The sequence below is a fragment of the Melopsittacus undulatus genome, chromosome 10, assembly GCF_012275295.1.
Source record: "Melopsittacus undulatus isolate bMelUnd1 chromosome 10, bMelUnd1.mat.Z, whole genome shotgun sequence".
Lineage (NCBI taxonomy): Eukaryota > Metazoa > Chordata > Aves > Psittaciformes > Psittaculidae > Melopsittacus > Melopsittacus undulatus.
Window position 1 is genome coordinate 6,233,133 of NC_047536.1, and position 25,621 is coordinate 6,258,753.

At 50.9% G+C, this 25,621-nt stretch overlaps 2 protein-coding genes across 4 annotated transcripts in view; one reads left to right on the forward strand and one right to left on the reverse strand.

The window, feature by feature from the left end:
* Nucleotides 1-1,142: 1,142 nt before the first annotated feature.
* CYSTM1 (cysteine rich transmembrane module containing 1) lies at nucleotides 1,143-20,044 on the forward strand. Of its 3 annotated transcripts, none has more exons than XM_031045349.2 (3): nucleotides 1,143-1,208; nucleotides 10,284-10,531; nucleotides 19,584-20,044. In XM_031045349.2, the coding sequence occupies exons 2-3, from the start codon at nucleotides 10,303-10,305 to the stop codon at nucleotides 19,688-19,690; spliced, it is 336 nt and encodes a 111-aa protein (XP_030901209.1). In that variant the 5' UTR covers nucleotides 1,143-1,208; nucleotides 10,284-10,302; the 3' UTR covers nucleotides 19,691-20,044. The 3 variants fall into 3 exon arrangements, with proteins under 3 accessions (XP_030901209.1, XP_005145020.1, XP_030901210.1); XM_005144963.3 differs by having other exon boundaries at nucleotides 1,170-1,243; XM_031045350.2 differs by lacking the exon at nucleotides 1,143-1,208 and adding an exon at nucleotides 2,332-2,351.
* A 2,484-nt stretch (nucleotides 20,045-22,528) lies between these two features.
* PFDN1 (prefoldin subunit 1) overlaps nucleotides 22,529-25,621 on the reverse strand; it is a 31,039-nt gene continuing 27,946 nt past the window's right edge. Inside the window, exon 4 of the mRNA XM_034067219.1 lies at nucleotides 22,529-22,748. Within this exon, the coding sequence (XP_033923110.1) occupies nucleotides 22,665-22,748 (84 nt within the window). The 3' untranslated portion in view covers nucleotides 22,529-22,664. The remainder of the gene's footprint in view (nucleotides 22,749-25,621) is intronic.

A 25,621-nucleotide genomic window follows, 5' to 3' on the forward strand; every position in this document is an offset into this window, starting at 1 on the left:
ATTTTAAGATTTTAATGAAGCCAAACTGTGTTTTTCAAGCTGCTTTCTCAGTTAATGTTTAACAAGACAATGGTGTGTGCCTGCTGGTACCGGAGTAAAGGACCAAGATAAATTTAACATTAACCAGGAGAACAATGTATGTTGTGCCTGCTGTAACATACCTGGCCTGGCAGTATCATTTACAAATACACATATAAATGGTATCACAGGACAAAGAAAGTTGCGCAGGAGGGAACTTGCTCTACAGCTTCCACTGGAGCAGCAGCCCCTCATCGTGTCTTCATGCCCCTTGGCCCCTCCACACCAGCTCTCCTCTCCCTCATGACCTTTGTACGAGTCACTTGGACTTGCACTTGGAGTCATTGGTGTGGCACAAAGTAATAGGATCACTTAGGATGTACTTAGGGTGCTGGGTTCTTCATACACATCAGTGATAACTGTGCATCTTGTTTTTCTCTTGCACAAGAACATAGAATGCTCATAGGTAATTGAAATCGTTTCTTCCTGGCTGACCCCCATTAGGGACCCAGATTGGATTTGCTAATGGATGAAGGGGGAAAGGAAGCTGGTTTCAGTGTGCCGGTACCTGCCGAGCCGTGTGGGAGGGCAGGAATGGTGCCTGCGCATCCCGAGCGGTGAACCTCTCCTGTCTGATCCTGGCAGGGCTCTGGAATTGCTTTCCCAGTCCCCGTGCCCGGCCCCTCTCCCAGTACCGGCACCGCCGCTTCCCGCTCAGCCCCCAGGACAGAACACAGGGCCGGAGTGCTCCGGGTTCCAGCCCTGCCGTGCCCCTCACAGGGCAGAGCCGTTCAGGGCGGCCCTGCTGCGGGCACAGACCCAGCCGAGCCCCGGTGCGGCACCGGCACCAGCACAGCCCTGTACCAATGCCAGGGCTGAGCCCGCCTCGCTTCTCTCTTGACCCGTCTCCCCGTCTCTGGTTCCCCTTCCCCGCTCTCCGCACGTCCCCAGATGCCCTTTACGGCCCCTCCCGACCCCCGGTACCCCCCGCAGGCAGCCGCTGATACAGCTCCCACCTCCCTATTAGGGCAGAGGCCACGCCCCCGTCCCTCCTGGCCACGCCCCCCCCGGGGAGGAGCGGAGGGCTCCGCCCCCCCTCGGAGCCTGGCCACGCCCCTAGAGGGGCGGGACACTGCGTTGGTCCCGCCCCCTCTGTGTGACGTCACCGGCAGGCGAGCAGTGCGCAGCAGGTGCTGGTGGCGGTGCGGGACGGGCAGAGCCGGCGGTACTGGAGGGGGGGGAGTTTGGGTGTGGGGTTGGTGGACCTGGTGTGGGGCTGGTGGACCTGGTGTGGGGCTGAGAGACTCCCCGGTTGTGTGTGAGGGGCTGCGTGAGTCGGGTGTGTGGCTGGGGGCTACCCACGGTGTGGGTGCAGGGCTGGGTGTGCGGCTGGGAGCGCCCCGGGTACGTGTTCAGGGGATGGGGGTCTGTGGAGCCGGGTGTGGGGTCGGCGCAGTCAGTACCCCGGCCCTCTGCTGTGTGCGGCGGGGGCTGGCGGTCAAGGAGGGCCCCGAGGAGGGGAGGTGGGATTGGACGTGGGCGCCGTTGGGCAGGATCGGGACGTGGGGCTCTTGCTGTGGGGAGCGCTGCTGCTCGGAGGAGGATGATGATGATGATGACGATGACGAAAACATGCCGGAGTGAAGAGCAGGGGTGGTGACCGCTATGGTGCTGGGGCCCCGCGGTGTCGGGGCCTGCTCTGGAGCAGGGGCGGCACCGCCAGTGTTGCTGCCCCAGGGGTGTCTGTGCCCTGCCCCAGCTCTGGCGATCCGTTTGTCATCGCAAGTTGCTGTAAGCTCTTCGGGGTGCCGCTGCGGAGAGCGAGGCCATGTGGGGTGGCACAGCCCTGCCCTGTGCACCGGCAGAACGGCGCTGCTCTGCTGCGGCTGTTTATGCAACCTGCGGGGAGAAGGAGGCAGCTGTGCCCGGAGCAGATGGGCTCGTTTAATACTAATGGGCTTATTTAGCGTAGAGTAAGGGGAATGCTAGCACTCTCCGAGTGAAAATAATGCTGCATCGTGTGCTTAAAAGCCATTATGGCTGTCCTGGATTTGTATTTCCTGTGTCTATAGCTGCTTGAGACCTCATTTGGATAATTAAATGTCATGGTGAAATAAGAGAATGAGAACAGGAGAGCACTCACCTCCTTTCCTTTGCCACAGGGGTCTGGCAACCCCCTCTGACAGCAGAGGAGAGACCCTCTGCGCATGGCAGCACCAGGGTCTGTCCCACCCATCCCAGGTTCATGGTTAGCTCTGCCTGAAAGAGGGAAAAAAGTGCTTTTGATGTCTTTGCTACAAGACCTGTGTGGACAACCTGATTGTCTAAGTGGGGTAAGTCTTGGTAAGGTAGTAAGTGTGGGTGAGCTAAAGTGACAGCACTGAACTGCTTCCTCCTTTGGGCTGTGGTACCTCCAGTGATGAGGAGACAGAAAATGGATGTTTTTCTTTCAGCTGCTTCAGTTGCTTTAATAAAAGGAGTGGCTCTTCCTAGAAACTCTTGGTGATAAGAATACTGTATATCAGACTGAGGAGGAGGCTGAAAATGCTGAGATTGGATAAATCCTAGTGATTGTATTTCAGTGCTGCTTGGGGACAGTCAGGAACTAGACTGTGTTGCAGAATAACCTTCTGTGCTGCACAGAACAGTGTTTTTCTTATTTTCTCTTATTCATGTGCTGTAAAGGCCATCTCTGTTAAAGTCCTGGTTTGCCATTCCCCTGATAGTCTGTGAGCAGTGAATGATGATCTGCAGAGGCTGGTGGTTGTCCTCGTTGCAGAGGTCAGGGAGAACAGAATGTCCTGTTCATGAGCAGCTCCAGCACATGGGCTGAGCAGCCCCTCCAAGGTGCTACCTGAGGCTCTGGTGGTTTATTGCCTGTGACCCCCAGGTCCATAGTGGTTTGCTGTTCCAAACCCCAGGGGTGTTCTGTAAGTGTAAAGCACAGATACACCTGCTTCTAGCATGGCGCTGGGTGATGCAGGATTTCCTGGAGGGCTGTGTTTATGGTAAACAGATGAGCTGCCTGTTTTCAGGGGTAGTTCTGTGCATGATTAGATTAACATGTTACTTAATATTTTCTAGGAGGGCAGAGCAGCTTGTGTAACTCTGGATTTTCAACAGGCAGGTCTGCATTTCTCCTGTGAGCTGTTGATTTCCCTGTACCATGGCTGTGGGCTTAGAGGGCCATGAAAACTTCTAGTGGGAGCTGAAAACATGAATGAGCACGGTTTGAATGTCTGCCTGCGATATTGACGTCTTCTACTCCCTTGCTTTCGTATTGTGTCTTTCCCAACTTCCTGTTTCTGAGCTGAAACCATGTGGCTCAATGAGTAGAAAATAGTACTTGGTCATTTAGGGGAATAGGGGAAGAGAGCAAGAAACCCGAGTCACTCCAGCAGACACAGTGCCAGCTCTGGCATCCTGCCCGCTGCAGCTTGGCTTCCCACAGGGCAATCTGGGAGCCTCCAAAGCCTCTTCCCTGGGATGGGAGAAGGGCATTCTCCAGATTGAGATGCATTGCTGGGCCTTGCACCCATGCTGTGCTGCCCTCTGCAGCAGTATTCCAGGGAGCATTTTCCACCAAGAACCTGGCTCTTTGGGAGTGTGTGTGCACATTTCTGCTGCTAGAGCATTGCTTCCTTGGAGATGGAGCTGTGCAGCCTGCCCATGGCCAGTCAGGGTTGCATGGGGCTTGGGGAATGCACCTACAGTTCTGTGTCCAGCTCTGGGGCAACAGCACAAGAGGGATGTGGAGCTGGTGGAGTGAGTCCAGAGGAGGCCATGGAGATGCTGCAAGAGCTGGAGCAGCTCTGCTCTGGAGCCAGGCTGAGAGAGCTGGGCTGGGGCAGCCTGGAGAAGAGAAGGCTCCTGAAGGGGAGACCTTAGAGCAGCTCCAGTGCTTAAAGAGGCTAAAAGGAACCTGAAGAGGGGCTTGGGACAAGGGCCTGTAGGGACAGGCCAAGGGGAATGGCTTTAACCTGCCAGAGGGGAGACTGAGATGAGCTCTTAGGCAGAAGCTCTTCCCTGTGAGGGTGCTGAGGCGCTGGCACAGGGTGCCCAGAGAAGCTGTGGCTGCCCCATCCCTGGCAGTGTTCAAGGCCAGGTTGGACACAGGGGCTTGGAACAACTGCTCCAGTGGAAGATGTGTCTGCCCATGGCAGGGGTTGGAATTGGATGAGCTTTAAGGTCCTTTCCAACCCAAACCATTCCATGATTCTATGTTGCTATGACACAGGTATCAGCCTCACACATGTGAGACTCTTCATTTGCAAGGAGAAGCAGACTTCAGGCCTCTGAGGGGTTTGGAAGATACTGGGAAGAGGTAATACCTGGCTCAGGAATTCCAGATGTTAAATGTTTGATTCATCCAAACCACTGCTGTTCACTCTGTGGAGCTGCCTGATCTGGTGGCTTCAGCAGATGAGGTGTTTTGGTGCGGGAAATACCTGGAAGCCATTCAAATAAAGGTGAGGAAATGCACTTCCCAGTAGTCCTGAGTGTCTCTTAGGGAAATGTGTTTGAACAAAGCAGCATTTCTAGCTTTCCCTTTGGGGCACTGTTTTGGGCTTTTCAATTCTGCATTTTGGCAATTAGAACAGTTTTGAGCAACTTTTGTCAGACAAGGTGGATGCAGTTATTGTGCAATTCTTCGGCAACTGTTACCGTAAGTTGATGGTGAATTGCATGGGCAAACCTGGGAGGAAGCTCTTCCTGGAAGCATATGGAGCAAGAATGGAATCTCTTACAGTTTATCTTTAACGCACCTTTCATGCAGTCAGTAATGGAGCTTGCAAAGAAGCTGGTAAGAGGGAAGCACAGAACCAGTGCCATTTAAAAGCCACTTGTGCATTTTTTTCATTTGGGTGCTGTTCATATGAAATGTAATTTAAATGCTAGGCTGGTTGCCAGGAGCTGGATTGTTGATGTTAAATGTACTTTCCATTAGAGCTCTGTATTGGAAAACTACTTCCTAGTGCTGCAGGCATTGCTTCCAATGGGTGGGTTACATCAGGGTGTGCTGGTTGCCCTTCTCGAGATCCATGCCTCTCACCGTGCCCTCCATCTTCATCTGTGCCAGCTGAATGAGTATCTGACATGCCCAAAATGGGATTCCTCCTGAATCATATTTTGCAGGATATGAAGTGTGGTGCATGTTCTGCTGTCCTAGAAAAAAAACAACTTCTTGTTTTTATATTAGCCTATGGGTGTGAGAACAGAGGAGGCTATGGGGATGCTGTGAGGGCTGGAGCAGCTCTGCTCTGGAGCCAGGCTGAGAGAGCTGGGCTGGGGCAGCCTGGACAAGAGAAGGCTCCTGAAGGGGAGACCTGAGAGCAGCTCCAGTGCCTAAAGGGGCTACAGGAAACCTGGAGAGGGGCTTGGGACAAGGGCCTGTAGGGACTGGACAACAAGAATGGCTTTAACCTGCCAGAGGGGAGACTGAGATGAGCTCTGAGGCAGAAGCTCTTCCCTGTGAGGGTGCTGAGGCGCTGGCACAGGGTGCCCAGAGAAGCTGTGGCTGCCCCATCCCTGGCAGTGTTCAAGGCCAGGCTGGACAGGGCTCAGAGCGAGGGATGGGAAGCAGACCTCTGCAGCACTGCATGGGACAGCTTTGTGCAGCCTGCTCACTCTGTCTCAGCAAAACAGAAAAAACTAAGGGCACAGCAACAGGTGGTAAGAATTGCCAAGGAATAGGACAGGTTTGTAGAGGCAGAGGGTCCTCAGTTCAGGAGAGATGCCTGGAGAAGAAAAGCTAATAAATTCATGAGTGTGCTGGAAGAAGAGAGTGAGGAGCAGTGACTGACTAGTTCTGTAAGAGCTGCATTGGCATGACAGTAAATTCGAAGCAGTCAGAAAGTAGTTATTTTCAAAGCTTAATAGTGAAACTCCTAAAGGGTGTATTAGGTTTAAAAAATACATATATAAGGTGTACAAAGCATCATAGTTCTGTACTTGCACCTTTTGCTAAGCCTTAGTCAAAACCAGGTTACAGATGTAGAGGGACTAATGTTTTCACAAAGGATCGGGATTCATATGAATTGATATATCAGTGTGTGTCTCTATACATGCACATATAGTGCCATATGTATTCTCTGTATGATATGTCGTGTGCATGGTTCTACTGCAGTGATTTCTACAGACTTTATGGATAGAGATGGTGCAGCCTTTTGGGGTATGTGAGCTGCTTGTTTAAAATTAAAACCTTTCTGTTAGGGTAAGAGAAAGGATGTTTGTTCAGTAGTGTGGAGCAAAGGGGCTTCAAGATAGCTTAAAGAAGCTTAATGATGTATTAATGAACTTGTCAGCAAAAGTACTAATGGGGAAGATAAAGGAATAGGAACATGTTTTGTCATTTTCTTCAGCTGGACTAGTAACTTCTTTTAACTAGCAACATAAAGAGCAAATGCTTAGTGGCAATCAATGAAATCTCTTTGTTTGCTGGGTTTAGTGCTAAATGGGAGTTTCACATTGGCTGAGACTCTGCAGTGCTGTACTGGCTTTCCCTGATGGACCTCCTGCAGTGCCATGAGAAACAAAGGGCTTTACAGATGCCCTGGCCTCTTTCTTTCAAGCTTTGTCTCCAAGAGGTTCTCATTGGGAAACCCACAGGTATGAGCCCTGATGCAAGCATGGTCTTGGTTGCAGCTCACATGGAATTACTAGTTGGGGTGAGAACCCACAGCAAAGGTTGATGATACTTTTGACTAGGAGCTCAAGTATGTCTCTGAAAAGTATCTGCTTGATGATTCAAAGCTCTGCCTTGCAAACACATACCCAAGGGAGTATATAGGGCTAGTAAGCATGTAAAGTAGTGTATGAGTTCATGAGAACGAGGAAAACCTATTGTCATACAGTTCAAGAGGGGCAAGTAGGGAAGGGTGTATGTGTGCCAGTAACTGATAGTGGAAGTGGGGGACAAGGAATAATTCTTCCTGAGAATGCAATTAAGGACAAAACCATTGTGAGAAGGCTGAGGTGGAGCTGGGAGGGAGGGGACACAAGTCATACTTGGGACCTCTGAAGGACCTGGTTTCCACAACCACCTCCTGGGTTTGCTGAATGCCTTGTTAAATTCTTCAGTGCTCTTCATCACAGATAAATCTCCAATATAGTTGCTGCTGAGGCTGCTCTTGCTGGATACTCTCTTGTGCTGCTTCCCTGATCCCAGTTGTGTTACTTTACCCTCAGCTTTAAGGGGAAAAAAAGTAAGTTTTGCTGTGGTGGAATATGCCCTTCTTAATCTCATTCTGCATCTTTTCTGCTGCTCTGTTGTTCTTCTAAGGTCTCTATCCGGACATCTGTCTGGCTTCTAGGAGCCTCTCCATTTTTCTCCAGTTATTACATTAATAGGCAGAAACTAAGTTACTAGCCCCATTACAAACCTACCTCCTTTTCAGAACCTGGTCTGACATTTCTAACAGGGAACTGCTGAACCCTCAAAGGGCACTGGTATTTTTCTTGTTTCAAGAAAGGAACAGGGTATTTCTGTTCCCTATTTGCTCAGGTCATTGTCAGACTTGGGTTTCTAAATGAGTCTGCTCAGTTTCTCAGTCTCTTCTGCAGAGCTGTTGATGCAGTTTTCTTTGTTCATCTCCCAGGGCTGTTGCTTTTAGCCAGGCTCTTAATTATCACATTGTTCAGTGGTTTCCAAGCTTTACCAGGTACAGCCTTGTACAACTGATACCACCTCAGACCTTTCTGCAGAGATGCTTTTCTACCATGTTGTTCCACTGGCAGTTGTACCAGGTCTCCAGATGGCTTTTGGTGTGGTCCCACCTTGAGTTCTTGTACAGAAATCAGGCAGCCACAGCACAGTGAGCAGGTACCATGCTTGGATACTGAAAGGAACAGGGGAAGGAGCGAATGTCCAGCCCTGGTGCTGGAGGATGCCCCTGGAGGTCCCAAGTGATATCCCAGTGGCAAGGGAGTAATGTGATGGCTGAGTTTAAGTTATCCGCTCCCTGAATTTGAGTTCACAGCCAACTGAAGAATTGCAGCATCTTTTAAGCCTTTCTGCAGCACTAAAATTGCAGTGACACAGCACTAAAATGGCAAATGTAGATAAATTAATTGATGCATATGATACACACACTTGTTCTGGCCTTGTTCTTCCCTGGGAACTTGCTTTTGGCTGCTATTTTGGGATGATTTTCTAGGTTAGATGAACATTAGTGACCCATTATGTCCCAAATAGTTTGTTGCGTTAAAGTGAGTTGTAGGGCTTGCTGCCTGTCTGTCATGGGCTCTGTGAAGGGAGGATTTCCTTGCTGCAGACTTGATAGAGGCATTGCACTGCAGTGCTGAAAGAGCCTCAATTAAATGTATGTTGTGCTTGTCCATTTGAAGATGATCAGTTAAGTGTCTGTCTGGCCTGGCAATGGAAACAATATATAAAATTACTCCCTGGCATTGGCTGAACAGTTAAAACTCTTGTCAAAAACATTAAGAAATATCATTTGAAAGGTAACAGCACTGCCTAAGCAGTTAACTGGGAGCGTGCAACAGCCAGCACCGTGTTAGCGACATCCAGGCAGGGGTAATGTGTACCTAAGCAGAGAGCCTGAGGATCCTTGCTTGGGGTGGGACGGTCTCTGCAGTGATGAAATAGCAAGCTGTAAACAAGCAAAGCTCACTGCAACCCTGTCGGGGACTGCAGCAGCTAAACATAGCCCCAGAGGCTTGACTCACTTGGCTTCTGCCTGGCACATGATTGCTCTGGGCTCACTGTGGGTTACAGAGGTGAAATTCTGTAATCTGTGTCATGCCAGAGCTCGGTTGAGATGTGTAATGGTCTCATCTGGACTCAGGATCTACACATCACCAGACTGGGTACAGAGGATGGAGCACCCAGGTCAGCCTAGCCCAGCTGCCTGCACTTTCCAGCACTATCCCAAAAGGATCCTGCTTGCCACCTCCCCTGCTCCATGCTGATCAGCCTGGAGAAGAGAAGCTGCGTGGAGACCTCAGAGCAGCCTCAAGTATCTGAAGGGGGCCTACAGAGGTGCTGGAGAGGGACTCTTCGTCAGGGACTGTAGTGATAGGACAGGGGGAATTGGGTTCAAACTGAAATGGATGAAGTTTAGATTAGATATAAGGAAGAAATTCTTCCCTGTGAGGGTGCTGAGGCGCTGGCACAGGGTGCCCAGGGAAGCTGTGGCTGCCCCATCCCTGGCAGTGCTCAAGGCCAGGTTGGATGGAGCTTGAAGCACCCTCTGTAGTGGAAGGGTCCTTGCCCATGGCAGGGGCTGGAACTGGATGAGCTTTAAGGTCCCTTCCAACACAAACCATTCTGTGATTCTGTGCTGGCAGTGGCAAGCTTCAACAGGGGCAAATTCTATTCCTGGTGTTTCTCCTAAAGCCTGTGGGATGTGGGAGGAAATGGTGACCTTCTGCACCCTGTAATGTCAAAAGGAAATAGCAGAGTACTGTTGCTGCAATCAGGATGGTTCCTGAACACATGGTATTAAAGACACTTCTGTTTCTCAAACAGGGAGACGCTTCAGAAACTTAATGTAAGAAATGGTTTGCTTAGTCATGGTGCTCAGAGATTAATTAAAGTTGCATTACTGTGACAGTCCTGTCTTTTGATGGCTGTGCCATGACTAATATGTTGGATAGGTTTTATGAACATCAATTCTCTGAGGTATCTTTGATGTTGCTTTTTGAATGAGACTGAGTCCAAAGTCCTGATTGCTTGTGACTTAATGATTCTGTTGCATATTACTGGAAAAATACGAGATGTTCTGGGTTAGAGTATCATCAGGAAATTGTTCACGTACAGCCTTGCTCCAGAGTGCTGGTCTAGAAGCTTGGAACAATTAGCAGGAGTGTAATGGACATTTATGTTCACTCTTTCTCCTGTTAAGGCTATCAAATGTGTCTGGGACGTTTGTGCATGGCTTTCTTTTTTAATATAGAGAGAAACATGAAGTAATCAATTCTAAGTCTCTCTTAAAAGCAATTTAATCCCGAGTGGAAGCAGAGGATTTTGCTTTGCAGTCACAAGACTGTTAAATGTCTTAGGGTGAAACAGCTGATACGTGACTGGAAAGCAGCAAGTCACTCTGCTGTGTCACTTGAAAGAAATCACCTCAACTCAATCTGTGCCCCTGTGATAGGGTTAAAAGATAAACTAGCTTTTTTACTTGGGTATTTTGAGGTCTGTTTCTCACACTTGAGAGCAGTCTGAAATGGGGATTGCATGGTCATGGATGAAGCAGACAAAAAACAAACCAGTTCTTGTGTTTGTCTTCCTTCTTCTGCAGGACAGATTCTGCATCACACATGAACTACGACAACCCTCCACCCTACACCGGCCCGGGCCCCACTGCCCCATATCCACCCTATGCACAGCAGCCAGGGGGTCCTCCTGGCCCCTACCCGGGCTATCCTCCTGGACCCACTGGACCCTACCAGCCAGGCCAGCCGGGTTACCAAGGCTATCCCCAGTATGGATGGCAGAATGCGCCTCCACCTCCAGGACCAGTCTATGCAGATGGGCCTAAAAACACAGGTAAGCCTAGCAGCCATGGTGCCAAGTCATCGTGACCCTTTCTGGCTTGCAAAAGTGAGGGCACACTGACCTTGACATAACATGGTTACCAGTGTCTGACCCTCACAGCCATAGGGGAGGTGGAGGCTTGCTTGAAGAAGTGATTGTTGATAGCCTGTTTTCCTGCTTGCTTTTGTTGTTATGTCTCTTAACAGTTCTCTGGCTGTTGGAAGATACTGAACATCCTTAGTACTGGTACCTCAAGAGAATCTGTATGCTGAGCTTGTTATATATACTTTCTGCTGGCTTTATCAAAGAGTCATGGAGTCATAGAATGGTTTGGGTTGGAAGGGATCTTAAAGCTCATTGAGTTCTAACCCCCTTTCCAATGTACAGTTCCTACTAAATTAATGGTCATCAGTTTTTGTGAGCCCATTAATATCTGTCCAAGTGATATATTGGAATCATTCCTGGTCTTCTGCTTTTTTTCTGAAGCTATTACTGTTCTGTGGAAAACCCCAGATTTCTGGGGAGGGGAAAGGGGACAATGTAATTTATCCTGGCAGCTAGCTGCTCCAGCTGTGTATGGTGCTTTACTCTGGCACCCATGACTCTTGTGGGGCTTGCTGCAACCCTTGGTGCAGGCTTGAGTTGTCAAAGGAGATACAAGGAGATTATTAAGGGACCAGAGTATCTTTATATGAGAAGCTGAAAGAGGAGGGACTGTTCAGCTTGGAGAAGAGAAGGCTCAGAGGGGCCTATCCAGGTGTATTAATACCTGACAGGGAGGAATGAAGAAGAGGGAACTGACCCTGCTCAAGCAGGGGAGTGTACTCTGATCTCCAGAGATCCGTTCCAACCTCAACAACTCTGGGATTCTGGCAAGGCTGGGTTGGGTCCTTACCTTTTCCCCATGGAAAGAATGGGATTTAGCTTGGGGTGTTTTTTGTAACTGTCTGTCTTGCTGTCAGGGGCACTTGCCTAGAGACCAAATTTATTCCTGTCACTGTTTCACAGGCTTCACAGGTTGTAAAATCTTTGCTCATACATCATGGGGATGTACTCGCCCCCTCAGCTCTTCAGTAGTAAAAATACTCATCCAGGCTGGGAAGCCAGGAGCCATCTTCACCTCTCTTCCTCCATTGCAGTGAATATCACAACAGACTCTTCTGGAGTACCTATAGCTGTCCTGGCTGCCTTGGGCTACCAAAAGCTGCCAAAGAGGCTGTTCTGCAGGAGGGGATGTGGGGAGCACTTCTGTAGAGGTGCTGTCCAGGCACTATGCTTTAGGTTGGAGCTCTGTCAGGAAGGAAGAGTTAGGATTTGTATGTACTGCATGTCTGGCATGGTCACAAACAGACTAACCTGGGTGTACAGAAACGAGACTGACATGTACCCTAATCAAAACCTAAGTCAGTGCTTTACAGCTGTGTGAGGCACTGGTACTTCAGGTACTGCTGCTGTAAAGACTGGTTGATAAAGTGAGTACTGAAGCTGACACAATGGAGAATTGTCAGGACTCAGACAGTTCCCCTGAGGACTCTGCCAATGTACAAAGCTGTCTTTTGGCCGTTGCATGTTAAGGTCGTTCTTCACATACTGTTGTTGCCATGGGACATGGTGTGATTTAATCTAACCATTTGTGGCCTGTCTGGCCCTTGGAGAAGAAAAAATCCTCATGTAGCTCACTCTGAGATGCTATGGGGGAACAGCTTAAACTTAGTGCTGGTTTCATCCCCCATGCTGCAGAAGAGGTCATGAACTACTGAGCCTTGTTTCCAAGGCTGCTGTTACAGCCTCCTGAGGCTGAGCAGCACTAGGTGAGTGCTGCAGCCATATGCTGCAGCTGTATGCTGCAGTCATGCATCTCCCCAGCTGCAGCACCTAGCCCTCTGCGTCCTCAGAATGTGGGAGCTGTAAGCCTGGGCTGTATTGTTCAGTCCCTCTTGTTGGGGTCATGCTTGGCAAGGGCAGGTAACATCTAGGCTGGAAAGAGGAAGTTATTACTGTTAAGGCAACAATGACTTTGCTAGAAATAGGTGAGGGACGATGTAATCTTTTTGATATGACAGTGAATAGGGCCACATCTGTAAAAGCTTGTTGGAGGAAGTGGAGTCAGAACAGTGCTGAACAAGAACAGGTATATTCTGCTCTAGACTGTGTAGGATTAGTTAGCCATGGTGAGGGTCTGAGTTGCAGCTTGTGGTTTATACATGAAGACAGTGCTGTTGGCCATATGATTTCCATGAATTACAGCCCTGTAGAAGAGGGAGGCTGGAGGTAATAATGGCAGCTGGTTGTTCTTGGTCCCTTCTCCCAGCATAGATGGAGTCCAGCATGTGCAAGCTTGCACCTCCTCAGTCACCTAGCTGCCTCCACACTGTTGGGTGTAAAAGGTCTTGAAGCATATGTTTTTTTTCTCCAGGTGGAGGAGCAGTGAGCCAGAGCCCAGGTGACTTGCTGAGGTGGCACACACAGCTTCATGGCTATGGGTTTAGGTGTTTTATAGCTGGGGTTTGGGCTTGCCCAGGCTACCAATAGCAAAGTCTCCAAAGAAACAGCACCTCTTGCATCTTGCAGGGGCTAATAACTGACCTGGCCATCAGAAATAAACAACCTGACCTTTACTTACTGAGCTGGTAATTTATATGTTGAGCCTGAGGGATGTCATCCTTCAGAGTATCTGATTCAGCTTTCTGTCTCTGACCTGATTTTTGCTGATTTCTGTCTGCATCTTTCCTGCTGTGTAAACCAAAGGATAGCTTTTGTCTGTGCACATGAAGTCTGACAAGGCATGAGTTTCTGGAAGACCATATTCTGCCATTCAGTGTCATACAGTGGTTTGGGTAGGTAAAGGAACTCGTCTGCAGTAGTACAAGGCTGGGAAACACACACAGAAGGACAGTGCCTGCATGGAGCATAGTGTAAGGAGGCAGGCCTTGAGCAGCAGGGAATTCCTTTGGAGGAAAAAAATACCTCATTTCTCCACCAGTGTTTTCATTCCTGAGTAATTCGTTATCAACTGGTATAAAGAAACCACAGTATCTGGTGACTGGTCAGCAGGTGCTTTCTTGTCTGTGTAAATTAGAGGTGAAATGTAATGCAGCTGATAATGGCATGCTTTAAAAAGAAGTGGAATGAGCCAAAGTATGATATGACATAGTAATTTTGCAAGCACTGTGTGATGTTAGCAATTTGCCCAGTTTAATCTCCCCAACCCCCCCTGCTAATACATAACAACGTAATGGGTGAGGTGCTTCCCTGCTGTGCCAGAGGGCACCAGGCTCTGTCAGCAGCCTTCCATTCCCCCAGCCCAGGGCAAACAGAGCTCAGTGCTGCATTCCACCTATTGCCAGCAAAGCTGGCTCTGATAAGAGTAATAGTCACACTGATGCTGCCTGCCTCATAATGTTTGGCCAGCTGCAAGAATGAACAGGTCACCTAGACACCATCACTGCCTTCTGCTCAAGGAGTGCATTTCTCCTCTATATGTGCAAAGGAGGGGATGCTAATCACTCTGTTTAGGCTGTCTGGTGCCTTTCAGTGGTTACCCCCATGCTTCTCAAACTGTGTGAAGCCGAGCCTCCCCAGCAGGTTATTTGGAGGGCAGCATGTAGCAATTCCAGCAGGCCTTCTCTCTGTATGTTGACCCTTTCCAAGCATTTCCATTTAGTTTAATCCTCAGGACCTGTGACTCCAGACAGCTGGTGTCCTGCAAAAGAGAGGTCTCACTTGACAGTTGTCCTCTTATCTGCCTCTTATAACTGTGTGCGTTAAAACCTGCTGTGCTCCCTCCCCCAGGACTGCTGTATCATACCTCCCTCTGTCCCTGGCTGTGTCAGCTCACTGCACAAACAGTGGGGGCTGTTTGCTGCCAAACAGTGCTGTCCTGGAGCTGATATCTGACCTCACCTTGGCTGCTTTTAACCCCAAAGGAGGGGATAAGCTGGGAAAAGCCTGATGCAAAGAAAAGGATTTCAGAACCCGAGTCCTGTATCTGAAAACACGCCTCAGACAAAGTGGGTAAACTAGCCTAAGGCTGGCCCCATAGTGGACCAAATTGAAGGCTGCTATTCTGTACAGTCCTTCCCAGTCTGGGTGAGAAGCAACTGCTGTAGAGCCTTTTTCCATCACCGCAAGTGCTTTATCCCTTTGCTTTAAAACTGGACTTTGTTCCCCTGTCTGTCACCCAGACCATTCTAGCAGGACCCTTGTAAGACTGAGATTTGGCTGAGTAAATCCCTTCAAGCCAGGTCTTGTTTAAATCTAAGACTGATGCTGATTTTCAGTCACTTGACTCAAGCTGAGGAATGTGCTGTTCTTAGCCCTGCAGTTGACTCGGTGGGAAATGCCTCCTTGCTTTAACACTAAATGAAGATTTCACGGATTCTTTCTCTTTTTAAGTTAGAGGAAATTCTCACATTCTGTAGCTTTGGGAGATCTCTGCATCTGCTGCAGTCTAGAAGAAAACTGAAGGGTCTGAAGCCCTGAATTACTGTACTGTTGAGCTGGGGAGAAGCTGATTTCTTATCTGGTTTCTCTCTTGTACATTTTCTAACTTGAATGATGGGGATTATAGGGCTCTGGAGAGCTGACTGATGCAGAGGCTCGAGTACAACATAAGGTATGCTTTTCTCCTACAAGGAGTGCCTATAGCCCTGCTTTTTAGTGATGTTAAATCTTCCTGGGCACATCTGTACTCCATAAATGCTGATGAGTAGCACTGCCATCATCTCCACAATCTCTGAATCCCATCCCTTTGTGTTTGGGTGAGGAAACTCGCCTCTTCCACAGCCCTGAGCTCACTTCCAAGAACATCTTCTACATGGTTTATAATCAAACCTAACCCATGGTTGGAGCACATATGATGTGTGAGAGGAGAATGGCTTTACCCTGGTGTGCAACGTGGCCAGTGCAGTGCTGGCTCTGGAAGGTTCTCACTTGGCACACTGGCATGATAACTTCTCTGCAATATGTTGCCTTTTAGCTCCCTGAAAGCTGAAACAGCTCTCTAGGGTGACTGTGAGAGCTGCTCAGACGTGAGAACTGAGGGGCAGGATGTTTCGTAACCTGCTGGATATTGTCATGCAGCCACAGAGGAGAGCAGGCTTGATACCAACTCAGGTCATTGTGCATTAGTTGCTTCTGCTTGAGTCCAGGCTGAAATTCGGGCAGCTATCCCTGGTGGAGGGGATTTGCAGATGAGACTACTCCTACTCACTGACAGCTTGCTTCCTTTCTACTCGGTTTGTGCTCAGAGCTGGGAATTGTCAAACTTGTTCTGAGTCTTTTGCAGCTTTGGGAGCTGTTTTGTTTGGAAGTAAGCTATTGTGTTTCCATCTGGCTCTGGCTGGTATCTGTTTCAGGAGTGTGCTGAGGTATTTCCTGAAATCTGAATATGGTCTCAGTAGGGACTGCATGTACAGTGAAAGCCTCAGGGCAGGAAGCAGTTGGGGGGCTGGGGAATGTGACATGTCAGGCATGAAGCTGTTAAGCATGAGCAAATATCCCCAGAGAGGAGAGGGAACAATGCAATGCCTTTCTTGCCAAGGGAGTTAGATCTCATCTGTGCCCAGGCTCTGCCCTGGAGGTCTCGTGGGTAGGGAGCAGCCTTCATGGCAGCTAATGTGAAAGTTGTAGTTGAAGTCCTCTGGTCCCTACTCCCTGGTCATGCACATCTTCTTCCGCATTTGCTGCCTGCGTGGGATCTCCTCCAGGACACGTGGCTGTCCCAGAGGCCAGTGCTGGGTATTCATTCCTCCTGCAGTGCTGGATCTGCAGACCTAGAGTGTGCATCCCAAAAAGCGGAACAGAAACACTTTCTAGTCACTGTCCCATCTGCATCCCTTGGCTCATTCCCTAGTTCTGTTGCTCACTTTCCCTTCTCTGGCCTTCATCCTGAACATGAAGATTTTCAAAGGAAGGACTTAGGTAAAAATGTTTGGAAGGTAGAACCAGATGCACAGGCTGACCTGACTTACCAATCTGCTGCAGGCAGCACTTAACCCTGGAAGAAACCATTATTAACATGGTGTTGTGCAGTTTTAAGCAAGACTTCTTGCTGCCTGCACAAGTGAAAACAAAGCTCTTGGTGCTTGTGATAAAAGCCACTTTATTCACAGGTGGGGAAAGGCTTTTTGGTTCTTTCTCTGCTGTGTGCTTCCTCCCAGACAAGATGATTGGTATTAATGCTTCTGCTCTGAGCTTCTGTATGAAGAATGTGAAGAATACTTCTGCTGTAGTTGTGACTGTGGCAAAGAGCTGTTCAGATACCACAGGAAGAGTTCTGGTCTGCAGGAGCAGTGCTTGGTGAACTGCTTCTTGCTGCTGCTTCTTTTGTGCCCCAGGCTTGCCTAGTAGCTTACAGCAGCTAGAAGTGCAAGTAACTTGTCTGCATGCGAGGTGGCTCTGTGCTGCACACAGGTGGAGATAAAGGGGGAGTAAACTTCAAGGCCTGACACTCTTCCAATACCTAAAGGGGGTACAAGAAACCTGGAGGGGGGCTTTGGACAAGGGCCTGTAGGGACAAGACAAGGAGGGATGGCTTTAACCTGCCAGAGGGGAGACTGAGATGAGCTCTTAGGCAGAAGCTCTTCCCTGTGAGGGTGCTGAGGCACTGGCACAGGGTGCCCAGAGAAGCTGTGGCTGCCCCATCCCTGGCAGTGTTCAAGGCCAGGCTGGACACAGGGGCTTGGAGCAGCTGCTCTAGTGGAAGGTGTCCCTGCCTGTGGCAGGGGCTGGAACTGGGTGAGCTTTAAGGTCCCTTCAACACAAACCAGTTCGGGACTCTAAGACTTACTGCTTTTCTCTTGCCTTTTCACCTTGGGAAGAGGAAGGTCCCTGGAGCTGGCTGGTGCCAGGCTGGGCTGCCCCAGGGGTGCACGCACCTTGCTCCTCCCCGTGCAGCTGAGCCTGCCCCTTGGCTTGCCTGAGGTGAGCTGTTGCTTGCTCTCTACCTCCATGTCATACCTGAAATGCCTATGTAAGAGCCATGGCACCCAGTGGCACGGAGCAAGTGGGGGCTTGAAGAGCTTGAGGGCTCTCAAGTGCCATCACTGTCGGCTTTCTGGGGGGCTCCCCATGTGAATAAATTGGCACCTTAAAGGGAGATTTGTCCCTGGGACAGGATGGGCTGGTTCTGTCATCAAAGCCTTTTAGACCCATTAAAACACTGCGATAAGGAGTGCTACAGTCTAAGGTCACAATACCAAACCAGGTGAAAAGTGCTGCCTATGCCTTTCCCTCATAGAGCTAATGATTAACGCATCAATTAGGTACGAAAAGAAACAAAATGTGTATGCTTAAGATAACGCAGACTGTGCATGAAATAACAAGGTATTGTAGTATTTGTTTTAAAAACAACGTGGGAGTTATTTGCACTGAGTTGCACAGGCTGGTACTGTGTGATTACAGGGAGTGCAGCCATTTTTGGGGTAAGCATGATTCATTGTGGGCTATGCTCTTGAAGGGTGATTAGAAGCTGGGAGGGTCTGCTCAGCTTATTCCCTCTCCCATCCTGTTTTAGAAAAGGCAATGAAAGCATCAAAACTCAAGCCTAACCTGAGTGCTTTCTGGTGCCTCAGGGAAACAGCCCTTGTTTCTCTTCAGTATCAGACCACCAGTCCCAAAGTGCTAATGGGCTTCTGCCCTTGGTGGCAAGGAGCCTGGCATGCCATAGGAGGTCTTTGGAGCACCTGACCCTGGGCAAAAGAGAGTTACAAAGCAGCTCATGAGGTCCCCAGTAAAGCTCACCACAGCAAAGTGGGTGGCTTTAGCTTGGAGACATTCAGGCTTCTGCTAAGGACCACAGAAAACCAGTGGTTGCCTTAATTGGTGTATTTTGGGTTGGGGTTTTGTTGGTAAATCCATTCGAGTAGAAACCCAAATTTCTGTTTATGGAAAACTTCTGGTTGAAGCGAGTTGGGAAGACCTTGGGTAGATTGCGTCAGTGACATGTTGAGCAAGGCTTCCTAGCAACATGATTTTGAGAGGTTTGAGTAAGGTGCCCAGGGTTTTGTTATTCTGTCTCTTACTGTGCTGCTCACAGGCGATCATCTGCATTTAAAGTAGCCCTAATGCATAGGCTGGAAGAAGGTGCTACCATGTGGCTGAAGGTGCTACCACATACTCTTGATTTCCTTGGGGAATTTGGTCACTATGTTTAGTGCTTTGAAGCTGATGTTCTGCTGCACAGTGTCCAAAATGAGAGGACTGGTGTAGGATGTCTCCAGCTTACTGAGAAACTTGGCTGGGAACAGTTTATCTAAGCCTTCGTTTGAACTGGTTTTTGCCCTGTGCACTTTGGCAGGTGTAAGTGAATGGTTGACCATCTTCATCTGTTCTGCTTTTGTAAGAATAAGCCCCACACCCAATTGGTTGATGGGAAAAGGTTTTTGGCATTAATGCTCTATGGCTGTGGTTCAAGTTTGTGGCAGTTTGTCTGGTGACAGCCATCTCTTCTGCCCTAGCCCTGTCCTGACTGTGCTGCTGTGCCTGTGCATCAACCGGTTCAATGCAGACCTGTCCAGCACAGGCTGGCAGTGGCTGTGCTCTAGGTGCTGGCAGGGATGAGCGGTGCCTGCTGTGACCCACTGGTGCTGGAGGCAGCATCTGACACAAGGCACTGAGCAGACACGTGGTGGCAGTGCTCATCTCCCACTGCACAGCCCCATGTTTGGGAGAGCCATTTTGTTCAGTATTCCAGTAAGCATTTCATAACAGCACCTTATACATGCTCTGAACATGCTTTGTCATTATGTCCTCAACAGGTGGCTGTAGTTTAAAACTTCTAATGGGTTTAAAACATCTAAAAAGCATAAATCATAGAGTCCCAGGATGGTTTGAGTTGAAAGGGACCTTAAAGCTCATCCAGTTTCAACCCCTGCCATGGGCAGGGACACCTTTCACTACCCCAGGTTTCTCAGGGCCAGCTTGGATGGGGCTTGAAGCAACCTGGTCTAGCAGAAGGTGTCCCTGCCCATGGCAGGGAGTTGGAACTGGGTTCCAGCCCATTCCGTGGCTGGGTGCTGTGGGTGTCCTGTGCTGGGGCTGATGGAGCTCTGTGTCCCTGCAGTGTACGTGGTGGAGGAGCGGCGGAGGGACGACTCCGGTGAGAACGCCTGCCTGACGGCGTGCTGGACTGCGCTGTGCTGCTGCTGCCTCTGGGACATGCTGACCTGACCGCGTGCAGACACCTCCTGAACCTCTCGCTGAGTGCTATGCAGGCTCCCCACTCCTGCCCTAACTCCTTTCTGTTACTGTAATCAACACTCTGCTTTGCACAGCCAAGAGTCCCCATCTGTCAGTCCTAGCGCCTTGTTGGGGTGGGGGGTGCACTTCTTTATTTTAGTAAAGGAAAAAAAAGTCCCTTTTTAACATTTCTAAGACTTTTGTTGTAACTTTGAAGAATGTGCTAATGGTGTCTTTCAGCCAAAGGCATTCCTATGAAATGTATATTTATCAGTTGAACTTTTCCTAGTTCTAGAGATGAAGATGTACGCAATAATTAAAGCCAACAGTTGATTTTCTCCACCAGGTCCCGGCTGTTTCACTCAGTATGTCCCGCAGAGGGTGTGCTTCCCCCACTGCTGCCTGTTCTCAGCCTGGTGCTGGCTCTGCACCAGTCAGTGATGGAGGTGGCTTCCAGCAGCAGTTGGTGCCCAGCCCCTCGCAGGGGCCTGGGCTGGGCATCTCTGGCCCCACTGTTACCAGCATCTGGGGGATTCTCTGCAGCATCCCAATGCATGAGCTGTGGGAGCACAGTGAGACCAGCTGCTGTGGGATGTCTGTGCCTGGCACCCCGAAACCTCGTCCTGCAGCGCACAGCACAGCTGAGTTTTCATCCCTTTGCTCACTTGGGGCTGACCCTATTTTGAGCAGTGAGCCACCATCTGTAGGCTTGCAGGGGGTGAATTAATGGGGAAGAAGAAACAAGGCCATGGATTAATTTAGTGCTGAGGATTTAGATCTGAAGCTGTTTCTTGGCGTGCCTGGCCAGAAGAGGGATAAAAAGCTTGTATCTGTGGCAGAGGGAAAACCTGCTGCTTGTCACAGCCCAGCTGCTCCTACCCTAATGGTTTGCTCCTATCCTCCTGCCATGGGAGCAAAACTGATCCTGTTAGACACACACTGGCTGTGCTGTGTGCTGCTGCAGATCACCCATCACCTTGTATGCTCTGGAGCAGGACTTCCCCGGGTGCTCTACTCAGCATTCATGTATGGTGTATTCAGCACCTCTGAGACCTGGCAGCAGAGGGAAGGGTGACCCGAGCTGAGCTGAGTGAGGAGTTGCATTTGTCTGGGTCCTAAAGCTCTTCCCGTGCTGCAGTGGATGCAGCAGCTCTGCTCCCCTGCTCCTGCATGGGCCTGGGCCTGAGCCAGTGTAGGAACAGGGCTCAGCTGTGAGAGGCACAAATCACCACATGCATTGGAGTTGCAGGTGCCTGTGATGGCCGCCCCTGCTCTGTGCTGCCCTGCTGCAGCGCTCGGCAGCCAGCCTGCCCCAGGCCCAGCACGGGCAGTCTTAACGGCAGCTGAGGGTTATGGCTGCCACATCAGGAGCTCTGCTCAGGCCTCACCAGCACTTTGCTGGGTTCTTCTGCCTGCTTTAGTCTATGAGTTTGACCCAGTGTGGTGCCGCTGCCTTTGGCACAGCCAAGGCACACTGTACGCTTCCAGTGGGTGTTAGCAGTGCTGCTGTGGGCTCTGGCTGGGTGGCTGAGGGCCCCTTGCTGCAGCTACGCCTCAGAAGCATTCAGACCCCTGGATAAGGGCTGAGCTTAGCTCTCCTGCTGGGCTCCTGAATGGTTGCTGTTACTTCCCAGCACCTTAGGGCTCAAAAGGGTGGTCCCCAGTGCACCCACCTTGCAGGGAAGGGGAAAGGTGGGGTGTTCAGCTGTGCCCATTCCCCTGCCTGCCTGGCTTCCCCCTCACTGCAGCCCCTCATCTCTACACAGTGCTGTGAGCCCACCCCCCCTGGCTGACCGCAGGTATGGCCTTGCCAGCCCTGTGCAGCCACCTCACACCCACAGCCCCCACAAGGACCGAGTGCAGTCACACACCCTGCAGTGCCCTGCGCTCTGTGCCACAGGGCCTGTCCCTGGGTACATCTCACACAGTCCATTAGGAAGGGCTGCAGAGGTGCAGGTGAACTGGGGAGGAGTATGTGTAGAAAAGCAGCAAGGTACAGGGATGAAAGGACAGGTTGGGTGTAGATGACCAGCACTGTCCAATAGTACTGAACTGCTCTCAGGCTCTGTCCTGGGTGAGGGCTCCCCACTGTGTGTGTGTGCAGGGGGTGAGTGCATGGGGGGATCAGCACACGGGCCCCTTTGTCCATGGGGCAGGTGTGCGAGTGCTACTGAAGATGAGGCCAGAGCAGGCAGTGAGGAGGTGACAGGATCTGAGGGGAAGTGGGTAGCAAAGGGCCAGCCCAGAGCACAGCAGAACCCACGGGCAAGAGAGGAGACATCCCTGAAGACTACTTCAGCTCAGCCAGGAGCAGGAGGCCGCCGGGCTGGTGCATTGCAAGCACGCAGCACAGGGTGGCACTGGCCCTCCATGAGCTCACTGCTGTGCAGGGCTCTGTCAGCCCGGGTGCCTGTCACTGCTGAGGCACAGCCAATGACCACACGCATTGGTGCCTGCGATGGCTGCCCCTGCACGGCCCTACCAGCCACTCCAGCACACAGCAGCCAGTCTGACCCGGGCCCAGCATCAGCAGGCAAGGACTCTGGCTTCCTTAGAGTGAAGTGGCATGTCCCAAACAGCCCTAACCCAAACCGCAGCACCAGCTCCTCTCTCCATCAAATCCCCACAGGCAGAGCAGACAATCATAGAGTCTCCCCTCTGGAAAGTTAAAACCATTCCTCTTGTCCTGTCCCTGGCCTTTGTCCAAAGCCCTTCTCCAGGTTTCTTGTAGCCCCTTTAGGCACTGGAGCTGCTCTAAGGTCTCCCCTTCAGGAGCCTTCTCCAGGCTGACCCAGCCCAGCTCTCTCAGCGTGTCAATGAAAGCAGGAATGGAGCCCAGGCTACGCAGCAGTTTTATTGGAGCTGCCACAGGAGCACACACAGTGGGCAGCAGTGACCAGCGCTTGAGCAGAGTTGCCCAAACCCACCCCGAGGGGGTCGCAGGAGGCCAGCAGGAGCCGCACGGTTACTGTGCCCTTCTTGCCATCAGCATCTCCCGGATGTTATCTTCTGCTTCCTTCACGCTCCGCTCCAGGTACGACTTCTTCTGCTGCAAGGTAGAAAACCCAGAGGAGAGTTAAGGCTCACCTTGGTACTGACTGCACGGACCTGCTGCAGGCAGCCTGCGGAGGGCACGCGTGTCCCTGCACGTTGTTTCCAAGAGCGAGGACAGTGGTTATTCATTCCCAGAGGCAGCCTGGAAACGTTAATGTTTAGCCTCTGCAACATTTACACAGCCTTTGAATTTTGTTCCCTCTGAACCCTCCTCAGAGCTGCTGGGGCCATTCCAACAGCAGAGCTGCAAGAAGTGGGATACATTAGCCATAGCAAGGAAGGAAATCGAATCAGATCCTGTAGGCTTGGAGCCTAGAGAGGAATTAACATGCTGAGGCCTCCTTATGGATTCAACAGCAAAGTCCTTTTGCACTTGGGTAAAAAAGGCTCTTTTTTCCCCCAGCTGGGCCAGTTTTCTAAACCCAGACCCTCCTTTCTATCAGAAATTCCCTGGCATCATCACCAAATACGTGTGTTTCCTTAATCATCTTTAATTAGGAGAGGCTTGGCAGGGAAGCAGCCCGAAGCTGTGCATCCCAAGATAGGAATTCAGCACACAGCGTTTTTTCCTGCTCGTCTGGGTGCTCCTAGGTGACTGGAAAAATCAGCACTTGGCTCTTTTGACTATTTTCTCTGGGTTTCCAAACAACAGACACAACAGTCTCTGGTGAGGCTAGGCAGGCAGAAGGCTGCTGGGGAAGCATGGGCAGCCCTTGCTCTGGGCACTGATCTCTAAATGCATTTGGTTGTGAGCTGGGGGGGACCCTTGGGGAAGATTCCCAGTGCTGGGCTTGTGGAGAACATGGGGAGAGCTCCACGGTGGGACCTGTGAGAAAGCAGAGCAGCATCCATGGGTGCAGGCTGCAGCCTTTACCCAAGCACACACTGGCCTCCATGGAGCAGCAGCCCTCTGCTATGGGGGGCTGCGGCCACCAGGGTTCATGAGCCAGAGGACACAGCCACTGTGCTGGCGACAGGCAGGAGCTGTGAAGTTGACAGCAGAATCACAGAATCAATCAGGTTGAAAAAGACCTTCAAGATCATCCAGTCCAACCATTCTCCAGCACTGCTAAGGCCACCACTAAACCATGTCACTGGGGCCCTCATCTACATGGTTTGTGAACACTTCCAGGGATAGCGACCCCACCGCTGCCCTAGGCAGCCTGTTCCAATACTTGATCATCCTCTCTGTGAAGAAATTGCAGCTTGAGGCCATTACCTCTTGTCCTATCAGTTGTTCCTTTGGAAAACAGACCAGCCACCTGCTCTCTCCATCTTTTCTCCATCCTCCTTTGACGCTCCCTGACAGCCTCCCCCTGACTCCTGCAAGCCCCCTTAGCCCCAAAGGGAAGTTAATTAGCACAGTTCTGCTGCCATCACTCCCCCTCGCAGCAGACCGCAGTGACACATCTGTGCACTCAGCTGAAATGCCCGTGCCATGAGGACATCCCTTCCAGCCCCGGTTCTGAACTGCGAAGGGCTTTTATTCAAACAGTGAAAGCTGTTAGCAACGACGAGGGCTGTGGGTACAGCAAAGGGCTCCTTGTCCGAGGCAGCGTGGGTTCCTGCTGCCTGCAACCCGCTGACGCACGAGGGCTGCTGCCACTGCCCCAGCAGACAGCAAAGGGTTCACAGCCAGGGAACTGAAGCCAGGGGCTGTGAGCAGAGACAAGGCCCAGAAAACCTGAGTGGGTCTGAGCTCCCGCTCACTGCACTGACTGCAGTGTGGCATCAACGGAGCTGACTTCCAGGCATTCATTTATTACTAAACCATTATTCTCTAGTGCAACAGAACTAGGCTATGAACAGCTCTGCCTTTCTGTCCTCCACATTCCCCCTTGTGCCCACCAGGCTGCAAGAGACACTTCCAGAGTTTGGAGGCCATGCTGGTGACCATTTGAGCTCCACAATAGCCTGGTGCAGAGCAGGAGTGCTCATGGATGTGAACAGCGATCCACAATGCCCACTCCTGCACAGTACCATGCTCTGCCCTCCTCAGGTGCTTGAGCTTCACAGCTCATAGAAAAGGGATGTGGTTTAATGCCATTTCTTTACTTAATCATCACTGCAGCCCCAGGCAGGTGAGGATTCAGGGAATCTGGGTATCCCTCAGTCACTCTCCTTGGTCATATAATTTCTGGGTCAAAAGGATCTGGGCTTGTCCCGATGCTCTTGCTCCTCCCTCCCGAAAGTAGCCTCCAGGGAGACTCATCACTGGGCTCAAGGAGCATCCCATGAAACCCTGAACCCACAGATGGGGGGGATACAGGTTTCCTGAGCAATCTTGCACACCGAGAGCTGGGGGTGCAGAGCCAGCACAGCTGCTGGCTCCCACCCAGCAGCCGGAATCCTGCAGGAGCAAGGAGCAGACAGCCACAGCATCTTCTGAGATGTGTGGCAGAAGTGAGGTGTTCCTGCTCCAGGAGCAGGGCCCGAGTTTCTGCTTTGGTAATCCCAGGAGAAAGAGCAGGAGCTTGCGTGCAAACTCCTCCTCACAGTGATTACTGGGGTCTAGACAGGAAGCTCTGTGTCTCCCTGCTGCACCTTCCCAGGGAGCAGCGCTTGTGAGCAAGCGGCTGACACATGCTGCCTCCGCACTGCTGGAGGCTGTTCTGGTCCAGCCAGACCTGCCAGGCTGGTGGGATCTGTTCCCTGGGAGGAACACCACCAAGGCCTCTCCATCCCCACCCCCAAGCTGCCCTGAGCTCACATGCTTTCATTTGCTCTTGATTTGCAGCCCTGGTTAGCCCTACATCCTCTGACCCCATTTTTGGGCCAGCCCCTGGCTGCGAGATTTTAGCTCTCAAGAGTTTGGCAAGGCAGGAAGGAGGAAATACAGACAGGAGAGCAGGAGGAGGCGGGTTTGTC

Bases quoted from the DNA above. Each gene is read 5' to 3' on its own strand.
- CYSTM1 (XM_031045349.2), top strand. From the start codon at position 10,303: ATGAACTACGACAACCCTCCACCCTACACCGGCCCGGGCCCCACTGCC. The intron at 10,532-19,583 runs GTAAGCCTAGCA...GTGTCCCTGCAG, and splicing joins AGATGGGCCTAAAAACACAG to TGTACGTGGTGGAGGAGCGG.